This window comes from Stegostoma tigrinum, chromosome 14 (assembly GCF_030684315.1).
Source record: "Stegostoma tigrinum isolate sSteTig4 chromosome 14, sSteTig4.hap1, whole genome shotgun sequence".
Taxonomy (NCBI): Eukaryota; Metazoa; Chordata; class Chondrichthyes; order Orectolobiformes; family Stegostomatidae; genus Stegostoma; species Stegostoma tigrinum.
In genome coordinates this window covers 60828477-60848398 of record NC_081367.1, presented here as the reverse complement: position 1 = coordinate 60848398, position 19922 = coordinate 60828477, and the positions used below count along the sequence as shown (strand labels likewise).

At 43.9% G+C, this 19922-nt stretch overlaps 2 protein-coding genes across 2 annotated transcripts in view; one reads left to right on the top strand and one right to left on the bottom strand.

Moving 5' to 3' along the window:
• zgc:194621 (uncharacterized protein LOC795037 homolog) overlaps window positions 1-5102 on the bottom strand; it is a 29840-nt gene extending 24738 nt beyond the window's left edge. Inside the window, exons 1-2 of the mRNA XM_048542372.2 lie at window positions 4714-5102; window positions 2214-2272 (exon numbers count right to left, since the gene is read on the bottom strand). Of these exons, the coding sequence (XP_048398329.1) occupies window positions 2214-2272; window positions 4714-5102 (448 nt within the window). The remainder of the gene's footprint in view (window positions 1-2213; window positions 2273-4713) is intronic.
• Window positions 5103-17242: 12140 nt separating this feature from the next.
• The window catches only part of phc3 (polyhomeotic homolog 3 (Drosophila)), a 127966-nt gene continuing 125286 nt past the window's right edge, over window positions 17243-19922 (top strand). The window contains exon 1 of the mRNA XM_048542584.2: window positions 17243-17391. The gene's annotated coding sequence lies outside the window, so the exon portion shown is untranslated. The remainder of the gene's footprint in view (window positions 17392-19922) is intronic.

Here is a 19922-nt window from a genome sequence, read left to right as displayed (position 1 = left end):
ACCACCCTACCAACCTCCGGATACAACGCATCATCCTCCGACACTTTCGCCATTTACAATCTGACCCCACCACCCAAGACATTTTTCCATCCCCACCCCTGTCTGCTTTCCGGAGAGACCACTCTCTCCGTGACTCCCTTGTTCGCTCCACACTGCCCTCCAACCCCACCACACCCGGCACCTTCCCCTGCAACTGCAGGAAATGCTACACTTGCCCCCACACCTCCTCCCTCACCCCTATCCCATGCCCCAAGATGACATTCCACATTAAGCAGAGGTTCACCTGCACATCTGCCAATGTGGTATACTGCATCCACTGTACCCGGTGCGGCTTCCTCTACATTGGGGAAACCAAGCGGAGGCTTGGGGACCGCTTTGCAGAACACCTCCGCTCAGTTCGCAACAAACAACTGCACCTCCCAGTCGCAAACCATTTCCACTCCCCTTCCCATTCTTTAGATGACATGTCCATCATGGGCCTCCTGCACTGCCACAATGATGCCACCCGAAGGTTGCAGGAACAGCAACTCATATTCCGCCTGGGAACCCTGCAGCCTAATGGTATCAATGTGGACTTCACCAGTTTCAAAATCTCCCCTTCCATTACTGCATCCCTAAACCTGCCCAGTTCGTCCCCTCCCCCCACTGCACCACACAACCAGCCCAGCTCTTCCCCCCCACCCACTGCATCCCAAAACCAGTCCAACCTGTCTCTGCCTCCCTAACCGGTTCGTCCTCTCACCCATCCCTTCCTCCCACCCCAAGCCGCACCCCCATCTACCTACTAACCTCATCCCACCTCCTTGACCTGTCCGTCTTCTCTGGACTGACCTATCCCCTCCCTACCTCCCCACCTATACTCTCTCCACCTATCTTCTTTACTCTCCATCTTCGGTCCGCCTCCCCCTCTCTCCCTATTTATTCCAGTTCCCTCTCCCCATCCCCCTCTCTGATGAAGGGTCTAGGCCCGAAACGTCAGCTTTTGTGCTCCTGAGATGCTTCTTGGCCTGCTGTGTTCATCCAGCCTCACACTATTACAGACTGGAGGTCCTGCTTTTCAACATTCTAGCTAACACCCTAAATTTCCTTTGTAAGATCTTGTCACTCTTCCTGCCTACATTGTTAGCACCAATATGGACCATGACTTCTAGATGCTCGCCTTCCCCTTTCCGAATGTCGTTTTCTAACTCAGTGGTATCACTGACTCTGGCACCAGAGAATGAACACACTATCCTGGAGTCTTGCTCACGGCTGCAGAAACACCCTGTTCCTTGACTATATAGCCACCTATCACTGCCACTCATTTACACTTCAACCTTTCCTGCTGCACAATAGATAGTCTGGTGCCACTGATATGGCTGCTGCTGTTGCTTTCTCTGAGAGGCCATGCCCTCAACAGTATCCAAAACAGTATACCTGTTTGAAAGGGGAGTAACCACGGGGGACTCCTATGCTGGTTGTCCCTCCTGCTTTCACCCATCTATCTGGCAGAACTTTTGGTGTGACCACATCTCTGAAACTCCTATCTCTAAAATTTTGTGCCTTTTGGGTGCTCCTCAGTGAGTTCAACTGCTGCTTCATTTGATCATTTGTGGTTTGCAAAAAGGGTGGACACATTTTCTGCAGCCATAGTTGTCATGGACATTTGACTTCTGTCTGATCATCCACATCTCACAGGAAAAGCATGCAACTCCACTAACTACCATAAAACCCCTTACCTTGCTGTACCTTAATGCTGCTTGCCCTCTTCAGCGAAGCCTGGCACTCACTAAAACCTGCAATTTGATCTCAAAGCCCCTCTCCAAAACAGCTGTTCCCACTGGAGTTTTCTTTCCTTTTATATGTGACCTGTAGGAAGGAAATACTCTCACCGAAACCTCCTTAGTCCCTTGTCACGAAAGCCCTCTGTTTTGAAATAGAGATGAGGCAATTTGTTTTTCACAGAGGGTCATCAGTCTTTGGAACTGACTTCTTGTAAAGCTGTTGAAGCAGAGTTCTTAAAAAGCAAGAGGGTGAAGGTTATGGGAGTAAGCAGGAATGTGTATTTATAGTTACCATGGTCTTACAAAACAGCAGAGCGGACACAAAGGACTGAATGTCCCACTTGTGCTCCTCAGCCAGGAATTTAATAAAACCACACAATCTAAACTGATGATGCATTGACTGAATTTTAAAACAGGGATGAAAAGTAAAAAGATTTTTTAAAAACTCACTTTTTTTTAAATTACTCCACTTCTTCTGGTCTGGTACAGTTACAGAATATGCACCATAACTGGAAAAAATCCAATTAGAATAATCAAAGATCACAAAAGGCGACATAATTTTGATTCCTTTTAAAAATAAGATTGATTTTTTTTAAGTGGCATTGCAATAACTATTTACATCACAGCCAAACCTACATTATGTTAATGACACCTTGTGATGAAGAGTTTGGAGATAGAGTTATGTCCCTCAGTTTATGGGATTACTATCAGGGTTAACTGTTTTGAGTTAGAAATTGTGGTTAGTGTTTCAAACTGCCACTGGAAGAGTACACAGGTTCTGCAGATCAGACAGCAGTGGAGAGAGAAACCCAAATCCAAAGGAGAGTCATACCGGACTCAAAGTATTAATTCTTTTTTTCTCTCCACGGATGCTGCCAGACCTGTTGAGTTTCTACAGTATTTTCTGTTGTTTTTTGATACAACAAGTGATAATATTTTGTAAGTTTTACAAATTATTTGCTGTACCTCCGTAGTAGCCTTTTGCAATTCATGCACTAGTACACCCAGTTATCTGTGCAACTCAGATTTTTACAATATCTCACTATTTAGTTAATATGCCTTTTATTTTTCTGGCCAAAATTGTCAGTTTGACATTTTTGTTTATCCCTCACATCATTATAATTAAAACGCATCAGAAGGTACCTGATCTCTTTTAATAGTACTGTTTGCAGGAGCTTGATACGTACAGGTTTGCTACTGCCCTTTTGACACTGCAACAGTTAGTACATTGCAAAAATATTTCATTTCCTGAGAGCTTTGGAAGATTCTGAAAGGAATTACTCGTGCATAATATTTTTTGTTACTGTTTAATATGATGCTTTTATGATCCCCGCTAATGGTACTATTGGTCTAATCATATGCAGAATCAAATTTGGTTTGATAGATTACTTTTATTGGTTAGTTAACATGATCATTTGTAACTGAAACACAGTCATACGTGAATTTAACAACTGAACAGAAATTGCTTCTAAAAGCAAAACAAAAGGAAAAACAAATCAAGCGAAATATCGAAGGTAGTTATAATCTTAAAACACATAGCAAGACAACCAACTTTCTACAGTATTTGTTACAGCTACTCAGATCCAGAGAAAATACACCCCATCTCAATTCTTCGAGTTTCTGCTAAACTGACTCCTGACAATTTATCTGTGACAGACTGTGAAGACAGTTTGATAAATTGTTTCCAAATCTGCCAATATGAGTTTTTCACAAATCTGGTAGTCTAAAAATTTAAAGTTCTAACATCCTATTTCTGACCAAATTATCCTGGTTTGGAACTTTCATAAACTAGACCGCACAGCTGAGGTGACTTTTTGCCTGAACTGTTTTGAATCCTTCTGGGACGGAGACTAAACTGGCTAAATGGGCTATGATGATCTCACTTACAAGAGGATTTTCTTATGAGAGGTTGAGTAGATTGGAATTGTACTCGTTGGAGTTTAGAAAAAACAGATGACCTTATTTGAAATGTACAAGATTCTTAGGAGGCTTAATAGGTGGATGCTGAGAAGTTGTTTCCCATGGTGGGTGAATTTAGGACCATAAGGTGTAATCTCAGAGTAAGGGATCACCTGGTTAGGACAGAGATCAGGAGGAATTTCTTTTCTCAGAAGATAGTGAATCTGTGGAATTCTTCACCATAGAGGCTGGGTCAGAGAACATTCAAGACTGAGCAGATTTTTAAATCAATAAAGGGAAAATCATGAATAATGGGTAAAGTCATGAAGATGAAGTTTGGGGTTATCATCTCAGCCATGATCTCATTGAATGCCAGAGCAGGCTTGATGAGCCAAACGTCCTAATTCTATTTCTATATTTTGTGGCCTCTATATTCAACAGAAGTGTAGTTGTGAATTATACTGAAAGCAAATCAAAATGGCCTTAAACCGCCAATGCTAAACACAGCAGTACAAAGATCTTTCCATTAACGTTTCAAGAGATTCCAGTCACCTGCTCTCTGAAAAGTAAATGACCAATTTAGTCCAAGTCCACAAGGACCTCACACTATTTTTAAACTCACAAAGTAACCCACCTGCTATGTTCAAATCCAAATTCCAGAACTGAAGGTAATGTATTTAAATTACACATAATGTCCATTTTAAAATGCCCAGAACTGCAGTTAATATTTCATTAATGAACATGTTTAGGTATGTTGTGACATGCCTCTGTGGCTGTGGGACTTGAATTTAGGCTTTCTGGCTCAAAAGTAGGGACACGGGCCACTGCGCCAGAACAGCCTTATGTCCACAATTTTAAAGTTGCAAAATTAATCTTTCAAAGCAAAACTCCTACTTGTCACATTAACTCAAAGGCAAAAGATCCTTGTCGACAAGTTCTAAAACTGCTACAATTTGGAAACTGGTATGTTCTGCTTAATTAGATAAGGATGAAGTTTACTATAACTGTCTCACAGTAACAAGAATTTCTGTTCAAAACACCAATTTCTCACCTGTAAGTTGTTTTTCGTGCTGACCTCTGCAGAATAGATCTTTGATGGGAGGCAGCACATCTTCGCAAGACAGTTGTGTTGCCCTTAGCTGTACTTGTATCTACGCTTCTACCTACCTCTTTACATGTAGTTGTACTGATATCCGCAGCTGTAGTCATACCTTTCCTCAGACCTGCATTTTTGACTTTGACCTTTTGCGTCCCCAACCCACCTCTACCTTTCACTCCACGTTCATCATGATCATCATTGCCCAGTTTCTCCCGACTTATCCTAGGTTTTCTCAAAACCGAATAAGACATGTCTAACCAGAAATAGAAAGCAAAAGGTTTCCGCGTCGCGATCTCGATCGCTAACGGGTAGTGACTAGGGCATAGGGGCCTCTGGGGCATGTAGGCCACTTTATCACGTGCTCCTGTCTGATGTCGCCATGCGATGCAACGTGAAAACTACAATACCCAGATTCCCAGACACCATCCGGCGAGAAGAAGCTGGCTCATCGTTACTATAGCAACATCGTGATCTTTCATTGAAGGTACAATCTTCTCCACCTCAAAGCACTTAAAAGAATATTTATTTCGTCACTCCAATCACCTCAATTTTTATATACTTATTTCTATTCAGAATTTAATTGTTTGCGTGTACTATCTCCCCATATATAAACTAAATTGCTTTAAAATGTAAAACAATAAAAGTTTCGAGAATAGACTTTTGGCCAAAATGCTCGCTCTTATAAGTTAGTCTTACGAGGTTTGAAAAGCTGGTATCAGAGAAGCCAAAAGGCCGCAATGGTAAATAAAGCTAAGGCTATTTATCGAAGCTACAGTAAAAAAAAGTCATAAAATTTTACAGTACAGAGGAAGCCATTCGACCCATGGTGTCTGTACTGACTCCCAAAAGAACCACCCATTCTCTAGCCCCACATCTACAGCCCTCTAAATTAATCACTTTCAAATCCATTTCTCTTTTGAAACCTCTTACAGAATCCACTTCCACCTGGAAACACATTCCAAATCCTAACAATTCTGATTCGAAGTTTTTTTCCCTATCTCACTCCTCGCTGCCTTGCTGAAATTCTTGGAATTGTGACCCGTCATTAGTGGCATGCAGACTAGTTTGAAACAGAATATCTTTTCACTCTGTTAACACTGTTCCTAGTTTGAACACCCGAATAAGGTCACTTCTTAATTCGGATCATTCACCACCATTTCCACCACCTTCAGCCGGACATCACCACCAGGGACATATTCCTCTCCAGCCTTCCACATCGACCAATCCCTCTGAGACACCTTGATCGATTAATCTTCCTCCGCTCCCAATACCTCTCGACATCCCTACAGCACCTTCCCATAAAAATTCAGAAGATGGAACATTTGCTTGTTTACTTCCTCCCTCCTCACTATCCAAGGCTCCAGACAAAGCAGCAAGTTACTTGCACTTGACAGTTGGCAGCCGCAAGAAGACAGGAGGTTCGCTAATGTTGTGCCATTAATTTAAGAAAGGATACAAGAAAAAGCCAAGAAACTGTGGACTGGGTGAGTCTCACTTCAGTGGTGGATAAATTGTTGATAGGTATTCTGAGAGACAGGATTTACATGCATTTGGAAAGGCAAGGACTGCTTAGGGGTGGTCAGCATAGCATTTTGCATAAGAAATTGTGCCTATTAAACTTGATTGAGTGTTTTGAAGAGGTGCCTGTGAAGATAGATGAAAGCAGTGTGGTACATGTTGTCTACATGGACTTAACAAGGTCTTCGACAAGGTTTCGCATGGTAGACTGGTTAGTAAGGTTAGATCACATGGTAGCCAGGGAGAGCTAGCAAATTGGACACAAAAATGGCTTCACGGTAGAAGACAGAGGGAGTTGATAGAGGTTCGTTGTTCCAACTGGAAGCCTGTGACCAGCAGTGTGCTGCAAGGATCAGTGCCGGGTCCACTGTTACTTGTCATTTGATACAAGTGATTTCAATGAGAATACAGGAGGCATGTTTAACAAGTTTGTGGATGACACCAAAATTGGTGGTATAATGGACAGTAAAGAAGGTTATCTAAGAACAAACAAAATCTTGATCAGCTCGGCCAATGTGTTGAGGAGTGGCAGATGGAGTTTAATTTAGATAAATGTGAAGTGTTGCATTTTGTTAAGACAAGCCAGGACAGGAATTAATGATAGGAATCTGGGGAGTATTGTCCAAAAGAGAGACCTAGAGGTTCAGGTACATAGTTCCTTGAAAGTGGCATCACAGGTAGATGAGATGGTGAAGAAAGCGTTTAACATACTTGCCTTGATTGGTCAGAGCATTGAGTGCAGGAGTTCAAATGTCATGTTGAGACTGTACAAGATATTGGGGAGGCCACTTTTGGAGTATTGCGCACATTTATGATCAACCTATGTAGAAAGGATGTTATTATTGGAAAAGGGTGTTGAAAAGATTTATAAGGTTGTTAATTTATTGGTGTCACATGTACTGAGATACAGTGAAAAGTGTTGATTTGCGTATTCTGTAGGCAGATTGTGCCATGCAGATTGTGCCATACAAAGTGCATCACATAGCAGAACAGAGTGCAGAATAGACTGTTACAGCTGCAGAGAAGGTGCAGGCAGGAACATCAGCATTAACATTTGAGAGATCTGGTCAAAAGTCTGAAAATAGCCAGGAGAAGCTGTACTTGAATTTGTTTGTATGTGTATTTTATATCTTCTGCCTCATAGAAGAGTTTGAAACAGAGTATAGCTCGGGTGGGAGGGGTCTTTGATTATGTTGGTTGCTTTCTTGAAACAGTGGGAAGCATATATGGAGTCATTGGATGGAAGACTGGTTTGTGTGATGGACTGGGCTGTGTTCATGACTCTTTGTGGTTTCTGCTTTCTTGGGAGAAGCAATTGTCATACCATGCTATGACATATCCAGATAGGATGCTTTCTATGGTGCCTATATTATCTGGATAATTTTGGATAAGCATATATGATGATGGGATAGTGTAGGGGGTGGGGCTTAGATTAGTTCACAGGTCGGCGCTACGTCGAGGGCCGAAGGGCCTGTTCTGCACTGTATTGTTCTATGTTCTATGTTCTATGTTCTATATAAAAATTGGTAAGAGTTTTTGTTGCATGTCAAAATTCCTTAGGCTCCTGAGGAAGCAGAGATGTGGTTGTGCTTTCTTGACCATTGCGTCAACATGGTTGGACTAGGACAGATTGTTGGTGATCATCACTACCAGGAAATTAACGCTTTTGACCATCCCCACCTCAGCACCATTGATGTAGACAGGAAAATGCCTCCACTCCTCTTCCTGAAGCCAGTGACCAGCTCCTATGTTTTTGCTGTCATTGATCGAGACATTGTTGTCCGTACACACTGCCGTTAAGCTCTCAATCTCTTTGCTATATTCTGGATGTGAGTTTGCTCGCTGAGCTGGAAGGTTTGTTTTCAGACGTTTCGTCACCATTCTAGGTAACATCATCAGTGAGCCTCCGGTGAGCGCTGGTGTCATGTCCCGCTTTCTATTTATCTGTTTAGGTTTCCTTGGGATGGTGATGCCATTTCCTGCGTTGGTGATGTCATTTCCTGTTCTTTTTCTCAGGGGATGGTAGATTGGCTCCAAATCAATGTGTTTGTTGTTGGAGTTCCGGTTGGAATGCCATGCTTCTAGGAATTCTCGTGCATGTCTCTGTTTGGCTTGTCCTAGGATGGATGTGTTGTCCCAATCAAAGTGGTGTCCTTCCTTGTCTATTCCTATATTCTGTTTTGTAATTGTTTGAATTTGACCTACAATGGTAGTGCCATCAGCAAACTCGTAAATGGAATTGGGGTGAAATTTGGCCACACAGTTGTGAGTGTACAAGGAGTACAGTAGGGGGCAGAGTACATAGCCTTGCAGGGCACCAGTGTTGAGGATTGCCTGTCCTTACTGATTGTAGTCTATGGGTTAGGATGTCAAGGATCCAGTTACAGAGCGGGGAGCTGAGATCGAGGTTGCGGTGTTTGGGGAACGAGCAGAGGCTGGATAGGCTGAGATTATTTTTTTCCCTGGAGTGTAGGAGGCTGCAGGGTGAGCTTTTGGAGATTTATAAAATCATTAGAGGCATAACCTTAAGGTGAGAGGGGAAAGCTTTAAAAGGGACTTGAGGGGCAACCTTTTCCACACAGTAGGTGGTGCATTTATGGAATAAACTGCCAGAAGAAATGGTAGAGGCGGATATAGTTAGAACATTCAAAAGACATTTGGACAATTACATGAATAGGAAAGGTTTGGAGGGATATGGGTCAAATGCAAACAAATGGGACTAGTTCACTTTAGGAAACCTGGTTGGCATAGACAAGTTGGGTGTAAAGGTCTGTTTCTATGGGGTATGATTCGGTAACTCTCCATGCTGTAGTCTACTTTATTCATTGTTTACAAAGTAGTCTCCTATACGCTGGGGAGACAAAACATAGTTTGGGCAACTGCTTTGCAAAACACCTACATTCTGTCTGCAAAAATAACCCAGAGCTTTTGGTTGCCTGCCTACATCTGTCGGGCTTGCTGTAGTGCTTCAGGTGAACTCAGCACAAGTTGGAAGGACAACATCACATTTTCCACTTGGGGAATCTGCAGCCTTCAAGACTCAATATTGAGTTCAATAATTTTAGGGCCTCAGCAACTTCTCCAATGTCCTTATCCTCACCTTGTCATCGTGTGGCCTGCTACCACAACCAACTCATTGTGAGCTCCTAATACCCCAACTGAGCAGCTATAGATTCTCTCAGGCTGACCATTACCCATTCCTTTACCTGCCCAATTGCTGTTTTATTTCTTCTCTCTGGGCTCCTTCTCTACCTATTGTCACTCTTCTCTCCTCATCCACCCGCCCGCCCCCATCTTCAGCATGTATACCTACATTTTCCTTGCTATATCAATTCTGAAGAAGGATCACTGGACCCAAAACGTTTACCCTGCTTTCTCTCCACAGATGCTGCCGGACCTGCTCAGATATTCCAGCAATTTCTGATTCTCTTTGTTTCTGATTTCCAGCATCCACAGTTTTTTTTTCATAGCCTGCCTTTAGTTGCCCTTGAGAAGGTGGTGGTCAACTGCCTCTTAAACCGCTACAGTCCATGTGCTGTAGGTTGACTCATTATGCCACTTGGGAGGGAATTCCAGAATTTTGACTCAGCAACAGTGAAGAAACGACATATATTTCCAAGTCAGGATGGTGAGTATTTCCCATTGTATCTGCTGCCCTTGTCCTTCTAGATAGAAGTGGTCATGGGTTTGGAAGGTGCTGTCTAAGGATTTTTGGTAAATTTCTGCAAGGCATCTTGTAGATCTATACCCTGCTGCTACTGAGTGCTGGTGGTAGAGGGAATTGGATGTTTGTGGATGTGGTGCCAATAAAGTGGGCTGCTTTGTCTTGGATGGTGTCAAGCTTCTTGAGTGTTGTTGCATAAAAACCCAAAAGAACTGTGGATGCTGTAAATCAGGAACAAAAACAAAGTTGCTGGAAAAGCTCAGCAGGTCTGGCAGCATCTGTGGAGGAGTAAACAGAGTTAATGTTTTGGGTCTGGTGACCCTTCCTCAGAATGTTATTGCAGCTGCACCCATCCAGGCACCTGGGGAGTGTTCCATCGCATTTCTGATTTTACCTTGTAGATGATGAACAGACTTTGGGGAGTCAGGAATTGCGTTACTTACCACAATATTCCTAGCCTCTGACCTGCTCTTGTTGTCACTATATGTATGTGTTGAATCCAGTTGAGTTCCTGGTCAATGGCAACCCCGAGAATTTTGATATCAGAGATTCAGTAATGGTAACACCATTGAATGTCATGGGGTGATGGTTAGATTAAATTAGTTTAGATTCCCTACAGTGTGGAAACAGGCTCTTCGGTCCGACAAGTCCACAGCGCCCCTTGGAGCATCCCACCCAGCCCCATCCCCCTATAACCCACACATCCCTGAACACTACAGGCAATTTAACATGGTTGATCCACCTAGCCTGCAGATCTTTGGACTGTGGGAGGAAACCGGACCATCCGGAGGAAACCCACGCAGACACAGGGAGAATGTGCAAACTCCACACAGACAGTTACTCAAGGCTGGAATCGAACCCGGGTCCCTGGCGCAGTGAGGCTGCAGTGCTAACCACTGAGCCACCGTGCCACCCTAAATAGATATTCTCTATTGGAAATAATCATTGGCTGGAATTTGTGTAGTTACTTGCCACTTGTCAGCCCAAGCCTGGATTATTGTCTAGATCTTGTTGCATTTAAACATCCAGATGACAGCTCTGTAGCTGGAGTAATGTTCGTTGTAGACACTTTGGAGCAGGCAGTTACAATGTGAGATGCTTTGAAGTAGCTCATAATCAGACTTGATTATCACTTTTTCTCTTCCAAGTAGGTATTGATGAAAATGTTTCACAATGACTATGCACTCTTTCTCAATCGGAATTTAATGTCTTTCTGTTTGTATTAGTGCCCTGAATGCAAATTTAACTAGTTGACCTCACTGCGTTCAGACTGCTCGAAGACCTGTCTCGCTGGTGTCTCACTGCAAGGTGACATCATCATTTATGATGTAGTATTTCAGCACTGGTGTTGTCATTGCTAGTTGCTTGATTTTAACGAATGTTGTTTCTGCCCCATATTTTAATGCTGCTGTGCACCCTGAGCAGTGAATTGGAGTAATTGTTTACACTCCAATGACAAATTGGCCAAGGATTTTGCCAAAAAGTTAAGAAGTCCAAAAGATCATTGCACTACATTTGCATGTATTGATTGCTGCATTATTGCTACAGCTCTCAATTTTAAGGTTACAGAGAACTGTGGATGCTGGAAATCTCAAACAGTCAACAACAGAAATTGCTGGAGAAACTCGGCATGCTTGATATCTTAAGAAGGGTCACCAGACTTGAAATGTTTACTCTGTTCCTCTCTCCACAGATGTTACCAAAGCTGCTGAGTTTCTCCATCACTTTCTCACTTTTAGGGGTCCAGGCAAAGATTGTTTGCTGTAAGTACAGAGACTTCGGGCATCCTTAAATCTATCTTTTTCTTCAAGGCAACTTCAGGTTCGGCTGTGTTGATATTCTTTTGGAGCAACGGAAATGCCATTTATGGCATGTGCAATCATCTGTATTTTGTGTAAGATATTTAGAATCTAGTTATGAAGCTACAGTTTTCATCTAGCTTCACTTGCCAATAACTATCCTTCCTGTCTAGAGTACTGAAGATTTTTACCCCTGAAAGTTGTGGCAAAATTCCTTCAATTATTGACATGAAGTAGTGAAACCTCCTCACACTTCTATTAAGAATCTTTGGCTCAATGCATACTGCCAGTTTTCCGGATTGTTTCACTGTTGCCAGGCTGCTAATCCAACATGTAAGAGTTGTCAAGATAATAAAATGTGAGGCTGGATGAACACAGCAGGCCAAGCAGCATCTCAGGAGCACAAAAGCTGACGTTTCGGGCCTAGACCCTTCATCAGAGAGGGGGATGGGGTGAGGGTTCTGGAATAAATAGGGAGAGAGGGGGAGGCGGACCGAAGATGGAGAGAAAAGAAGATAGGTGGAGAGAGATAATGGGAACTGCATGCTGGAGAATTCCAAGATAATAAAATGTGAGGCTGGATGAACACAGCAGGCCAAGCAGCTCCTGAGATGCTGCTTGGCCTGCTGTGTTCATCCAGCCTCACATTTTATTATATAGGTGGAGAGAGTATAGGTGGGGAGGTAGGGAGGGGATAGGTCAGTCCAGGGAAGACGGACAAATCAAGGAGGTGGGATGAGGTTAGTAGGTAGATGGGGGTGCGGCTTGGGATGGGAGGAAGGGATGGGTGAGAGGAAGAACAGGTTAGGGAGGCAGAGACAGGTTGGACTGTTTTGGGATGCAGTGGGTGGAGGGAAAGAGCTGGACTGGTTGTGTGGTGCAGTGAGGGGAGGGGACGAACTGGGCTGGTTTAGGGATGCGGTGGGGGAAGGGGAGATTTTGAAACTGGTGAAGTCCACATTGATACCATTAGGCTGCAGGGTTCCCAGGCGGAATATGAGTTGCTGTTCCTGCAACCTTCGGGTGGCATCATTGTGGCACTGCAGGAGGCCCATGATGGACATGTCATCTAAAGAATGGGAGGGAGAGTGGAAATGGTTTGCGACTGGGAGGTGCAGCCTAATGGTATCAATGCGGACTTCACCAGTTCCAAAATCTCCCCTTCCCCCACCGCATCTCTAAACCAGCCCAGTTCATCCCCTCCCCCCACTGCACCACACAAGCAGCCCAGCTCTTCCACTCCACCCACTGCATCCCAAAACCAGTCCAACCTGTCTCTGCCTCCCTAACCTGTTCTTCCTCTCACCCATCCCTTCCTCCCACCCCAAGCCGCACCCTCATCTACCTACTAACCTCATCCCACCTCCTTGACCTGTCCGTCTTCCCTGGACTGACCTATCCCCTCCCTACCTCCCCACCTATACTCTCTCCACCTATCTTCTTTTCTCTCCATCTTCGGTCCGCCTCCCCCTCTCTCCCTATTTATTCCAGAACCCTCACCGCATCCCCCTCTCTGATGAAGGGTCTAGGCGTGAAACGTCAGCTTTTGTGCTCCTGAGATGCTGCTTGGCCTGCTGTGTTCATCCAGCCTCACATTTTATTATCTTGGATTCTCCAGCATCTGCAGTTCCCATTATCTATGTAAGAGTTGTCACTTTCTTGATTACTCCCTTCTTTTCCAGCTCTTCTATCGCCTTTCAGGCTCTGCTTCAGGGCGAATGGAGTTTTCCTCAACAGATCATAGAATCATAGAATCCCTACAGGCCCTTCGGCCCAACAGGTCCAAGATGTTGGATTGTTCTTGCTTTCTTATCCAATTTAAGATAATATTCTCTTGAAAGCCATCCTAACCTTGTCAATACATATTTTTACTCATCTAAGATATGTTCCGTGGTCATGGTTTTGTGTGCTATGACATGTTACAAATCTCTTCTGATACATTGAGCGATACCATTCCGAACTTTATTCTTGCTCCAGCCAGATGAGTGGCATTTGCTTGCCATCAGTTGCATGGAACTCTAGATCCTTGTTCAAGTTATTGCAATGGGTTCACAGAGTAATATATTCTGGCACGTTGAATGTTACCACCAAGCTTCAGACTTGCTCTAGCTCTTGCTTGCCCTCTATAATGTGGAACTCCAGATCCTCATTCATATTACTGCAATGGGCTCACATAGCAAACTATCCACTTAGTATGAGCTTCGTGTCATTGTTGGTTTTAATCTTCCTTCTGAAGATTTAATTTTTGGATTGCCATGTTCAGCTACTTTTCACAGGTGTGAATGTCATGACGTTGCATAACACGCCAACGTGTATCTGACATTTTATGTTGACCAGATGTTCTCCTTCTGCATTCCTTATTCCAACAGTCACAAAACATGTCTCACCTATCAACTTAATGAATCAACAATCCATTGTATGGTGTATTGTGATTCATCAGAATCTTCAGCTGCTATTTCTCCATGGCCATCTGTACCTGCTTGTTGTGAATCTTCTTCGCCATAGACTCGTTTGCAACAATTGTTCAGCTTTTTGCAATGAGAATACTGTTGTCCAGTGTACAAGCCCTTTTCTCTCTTGCACGATATTTTCCTCAGTATTTGTATCTTATCCAATGCCTATGATTATAGTGCTCTGTATCTGGAATATCTTTCAGCATAATGTACCACCCGGCATGTTCTGCCATGAATATGTACCATCAATTGATTCTCAACTCAGCTCTTCTGCATGAGTCAATTGCATTCCTAACTGAACGTTTGTCTTCTTTCAGTAGGCATGCTTTTACTTTTGGATCCCATATTCCCAATAGAATACTGTCTCTAATTGGCTTATCCTTTAATTATGCAAATTCACAGGTTTCTGCAAGATGCATTCATTTTGTTACATATTGATTGATGCACTCTTTTTCAGTTTGTCCTTGGTATTGAATTTGTACTACTCCTATGTCATGTTCACATAGGGCTGAGCACATGCCTTCAAAGTTTTAAAAAATTCTGCGGAGCGTTTTTTTTCTGCTCTTCAAATAGATTTAGGGTTAAATATATTTTGAAATAGTCTCTTTCCATAATTGTTAAAAGTGTAGCAAGTTGTATTCATTCTGGTTTGCTCAACAAATGTGTAGATATTTCAAAATTCTGCCATTGTGTGGAAGAGTTCACAGTTCTAGCTGATTTTCCAGTCATAGGTACCATTTTCATGCAGAGGGTGAGGCATGTTTGGAAAGGGCTGCCGAAGGAAGTGGTGGAGGCTGGTACAATTACAACATTTAAAAGGCAGCTGGATTGGTATATGAATAGGAAGGATTTAGAGGAATCTGGGGCAACTGGGACTAGATTAATTTAAGATATCTGGTCGGCATGGACACGTTGGACCAAAGGGTCTGTTCCATGCTGTACAACTTTATGACTCTATTTGAGTAAGAGCTGACTGGGGAAAATCTGCAACTATTTTCACTTAAGCAGTGTTTTCACTGTGATTTTTTGTTCAGTGGCAGCTCAGAGCTCTCAGCTGTTATTTTCATATCAGCTTTGGACAGTCAGCTCAGCATCTAGTCTGATGCCATGTTGTGAGTCTACATCACAGTTTTGTGTTCAACGTGAGGACTTCATTGAACTGAAACTGAAGATATCTACCTTCCAAGATGTCTACTACCCGGTAAAAGTCACATGATTACAACAAACCAGAACAGACATTTGTACATAACTGCATTTCTAACCAAAGTGTTGGAACACCACCTTAACTATGTTCTTTTGTTCTGTGTAAGATAACAAAGTGTGAAGCTGGATGAACACAGCAGGCCAAGCAGCATCTCAGGAACACAAAAGCTGATGTTTCAGGCCTAGATTCTTCAGGGTCTAGGCCCGAAACATCAGCTTTTGTGCTCCTGAGATGCTGCTTGGCCTGCTGTGTTCATCCAGCTTCACACTTTGTTATCTTGGATTCCCCAGCATCTGCAGTTCCCATTATTTCTCTTGTTCTGTAGCTGAATTTGAATCTATAAATTTACTGCCACAGATTCAGCAACCAATCCAAAATTATACTTGATAAAAATCTTTCCATCAGTGCATTCAGTTTCCTACACTAAAAGCCAATAAGGCAGAAAATAGGGCAGATTTTGCTACTGAACAATTGAAGCCTGAGGATAATAGGTTGAAAGAACTTTTAAATTCTGCAGTGAGCATTCCCAATACCAAATTTGCATTCAAGATGGTAACTGAGTAAGCAGTGCAGCATTGGGCTTCTGAGCTCAGGACCCCAGGGATCATCTGCGCTGTCCACTTTTCCCTTTTGTCTACTTTCTTGGTTTTCTTTTGCTCTTAATTTTACTTACCCTCTTGGGGAAAACTTGGATGGCATCAGTGGCATTGAGGCATCCAGTGCATTGGATGCAAGGCATGTTCCAGGAGGTGGCGGGGGGAACCAAGTTTGGGCTCAGTGCCTGGTGCAGGACCCAGAAGTTTCAGCAGCAGTAGCATTTGTGAGATCGGCTCAGCATGGACTCATGGTAGTGGGTTCAGTGGAAGCAAGATTGCACCAAATAATGGCAACTCTGCTCCAGTTGCGTGGCAAAGGGACTCAAGGCTGGTCCACTGCCCAGTGCTGGCATTGGTCTTAGCACTGGGGTGGAAAAGCCCAGATTCAGGGCCAGGGCTAAACACTCAACAAGAAGGACTGTAATGTTGAACTTTTAACTTTATCTCTTTATTTCTCTACATTTATAATTCCATGTCTTGGTTTATTTCTGTGCTTTAAGATGGCGCCAGCAAGTTGCAACATTATATGATACTTTTCACTGTCTTTGTAACAAATATATGTAACAATCAGTCAAATAGGAACCAGAATAAAAATGACTCAGTCCAATCAGGCTCCTTTTAGTATTTTATATTGTCGCATCATGACATTGCATCCCTCATTCAAGGAACCATTTTACCTCGGAGTCAAGATGTTGAAATCCCATTCTTGAGAATTGTTTGTATAATCTCGGTTGACAGTGAAATACAATAGAATGAGTGCAGGAGTGTAGAGATGCCTTCAGACGAGACTTTGACCACTTCAAGTTGACCCAAAAGGTGCAGTTTAAAGAAGTACAGTGGAGTTCTCTGTGTCCTGGTCGATATTTAAATCACAGCCAAACCAATCATTTATCTCATTGCTACTTGGGGACACTTGGCTCTGTGCAAATTTTAGTCTGCACAACAATGACTGCAATACCTCACTGGCTGTCGGATGGGGATTAAAAAGTCGTGGGGGAGGGGTCGTAAAAATGCAATTTGTTATGACTGTCTCATTTGATGGGAAGGCACCCTACGATGATGGCTAGATGTGACCTGTTCAGTTTACGGGAAAAAAATTGGGAAAACTTTAAATTAAAAAAATCATAAATTTGGTAAACTCTTACATCTATTCAGCTTTTACACCACTCGACCTGTTCTACTCCCTCCTGTGCTCTGTGTGGTGCTGTGCTTTACTTTTCATATAAAAAAAGAAAAAAAATCAACTTTCGTTTGGATGTCTTTCGCCCTCCCTTCTGTGCTTGCACCAGACTCTGCGCAGTGCATTTACGTGACTGTATTTCTGACCCTATATCAGAACCTGTGTTAAATAGGCGAGAGAAAGAGATGCAAGCTCCGTGACACCGGTGCAATGCAGGTAAGTCCATGCACCCTTCCCGCAAAATATGATGCATAAAAAAATCATCTTCACCTCTCTGCAGAGATGTCACCCCCTCCCCCCAACTGCTACGCTTCACGTACCAATTACGAGTAATAATTGCATTGATTAATTATTCTAACATTTTTTTACTCATAATTTCAGTATTTTTACGGTGTCTATTTTGCCAGGAATTTTAAGCAAGTTCTGCTCAAATTCGGTCTGAAAATTACATGTACTGAAATTGTTCTAAATATTTAGATTGCGGGTATCAGAAATGCAAGGCTGTATTTATGGCTGCGTTCGAATCAGGATTGCCACCGTCTAAGCGTTGATCAGTCGAAATAAAATTTAAAAAAAACGTCGGGAATATTGATATATTTTGACAAGTTTTACTGTCGTTACGTGCAATTTGCAGTCCCGCTGCAATTAGGGTAAGCTACAGATTGGAGTTGTAATTCACTGGATATTTCACTGTGCAATGTGGAAATATATTTTAATTCAATATTGCTAATTGCCCTTTAATTTTACACAGTGCCAGTAAGAACTGTGAGGACAGCTTTGTTTAGCAGTGTTCCTGCAGTAATGTACATGTTCATAAAAGCATAAGTGCCACAATGAATGGAGTATTATTCAAATGCATGGCATCTTACTCCACCTATCTGCTCAAAAGCTTTCAGTTTTACAGATTTTTTTGTGCTGTTAAGCGAAATGCCATTACTAAATATATGCGAGACGTGACGTCTTTACTATAGACAGGGTTTACTGAGCTTGCGCACGCCTGCGATGGTTTCTGGTTATTGTAGTCCCAGGATGCTGGTTCGTTACATTAAAGGGGCCGAGCTTTCTGATGAACCATTGGTAAAAATGTTGATTTGGGTGAGGAATCCTAATAAGTGTGCAAAGAACAAAAGAACAAAGAAAATTACAGCACAAGAACAGGCCCTTCAGCCCTCTATCTAAATCCAGATCCAGATCCTCTATCTACGCCTGTCGCCTTTTTTCCAAGGATCTGTATGCCTCTGTTAGAGATAATGGGAACTGCAGATGCTGGAGATTCCAAGATAATAAAATGTGAGGCTGGATGAACACAGCAGGCCAAGCAGCATCTCAGGAGCACAAAAGCTGACGTTTCGGGCCTAGACCCTTCATCAGAGAGGGGGATGGAGGGAGGGAACTGGAATAAATAGGGAGAGAGGGGGAGGCGGACCGAAGATGGAGAGTAAAGAAGATAGGTGGAGAGGGTGTAGGTGGGGAGGTAGGGAGGGGATAGGTCAGTCCAGGGAAGACGGACAGGTCAAGGAGGTGGGATGAGGTTAGTAGGTAGCTGGGGATGCGGCTTGGGGTGGGAGGAAGGGATGGGTGAGAGGAAGAACCGGTTAGGGAGGCAGAGACAGGTTGGACTGGTTTTGGGATGCAGTGGGTGGGGGGTAAGAGCTGGGCTGGTTGTGTGGTGCAGTGGGGGGAGGGGATGAACTGGGCTGGTTGAGGGATGCAGTGGGGGAAGGGGAGATTTTGAAACTGGTGAAGTCCACATTGATACCATATGGCTGCAGGGTTCCCAGGCGGAATATGAGTTGCTGTTCCTGCAACCTTCGGGTGGCATCATTGTGGCAGTGCAGGAGGCCCATGATGGACATGTCATCAAGAGAATGGGAGGGGGAGTGGAAATGGTTTGCGACTGGGAGGTGCAGTTGTTTGTTGCGAACTGAGCGGAGGTGTTCTGCAAAGCGGTCCCCAAGCCTCCGCTTGGTTTCCCCAATGTAGAGAAAGCCGCACCGGGTACAGTGGATGCAGTATACCACATTGGCAGATGTGCAGGTGAACCTCTGCTTAATGTGGAATGTCATCTTGGGGCCTGGGATGGGGGTGAGGGAGGAGGTGTGGGGACAAGTGTAGCATTTCCTGCGGTTGCAGGTACCAAGATAATAAAATGTGAGGCTGGATGAACACAGCAGGCCAAGCAGCATCTCAGGAGCACAAAAGCTGACGTTTCGGGCCTAGACCCTTCATCAGAGAGGGGGATGGGACTCTCTCCGTGACTCCCTTGTTCGCTCCACACTGCCCTCCAACCCCACCACACCCGGCACCTTCCCCTGCAACCGCAGGAAATGCTACACTTGTCCCCACACCTCCTCCCTCACCCCCATCCCAGGCCCCAAGATGACATTCCACATTCCACATCCCTCACCTTCCTGGACCTCTCAGTCTCCATCTCAGGCAACCAGCTTGTAACTGATGTCCATTTCAAGCCCACCGACTCCCACAGCTACCTAGAATACACCTCCTCCCACCCACCCTCCTGCAAAAATTCCATCCCCTATTCCCAATTCCTCCGCCTCCGCCGCATCTGCTCCCACGATAAGACATTCCACTCCCGCACATCCCAGATGTCCAAGTTCTTTAAGGACCGCAACTTCCCCCCCACGGTGATTGAGAACGCCCTTGACCGCGTCTCCCGCATTTCCCGCGACACATCCCTCACACCCCGCCCCCGCCACAACCGCCCCAAGAGGATCCCCCTCGTTCTC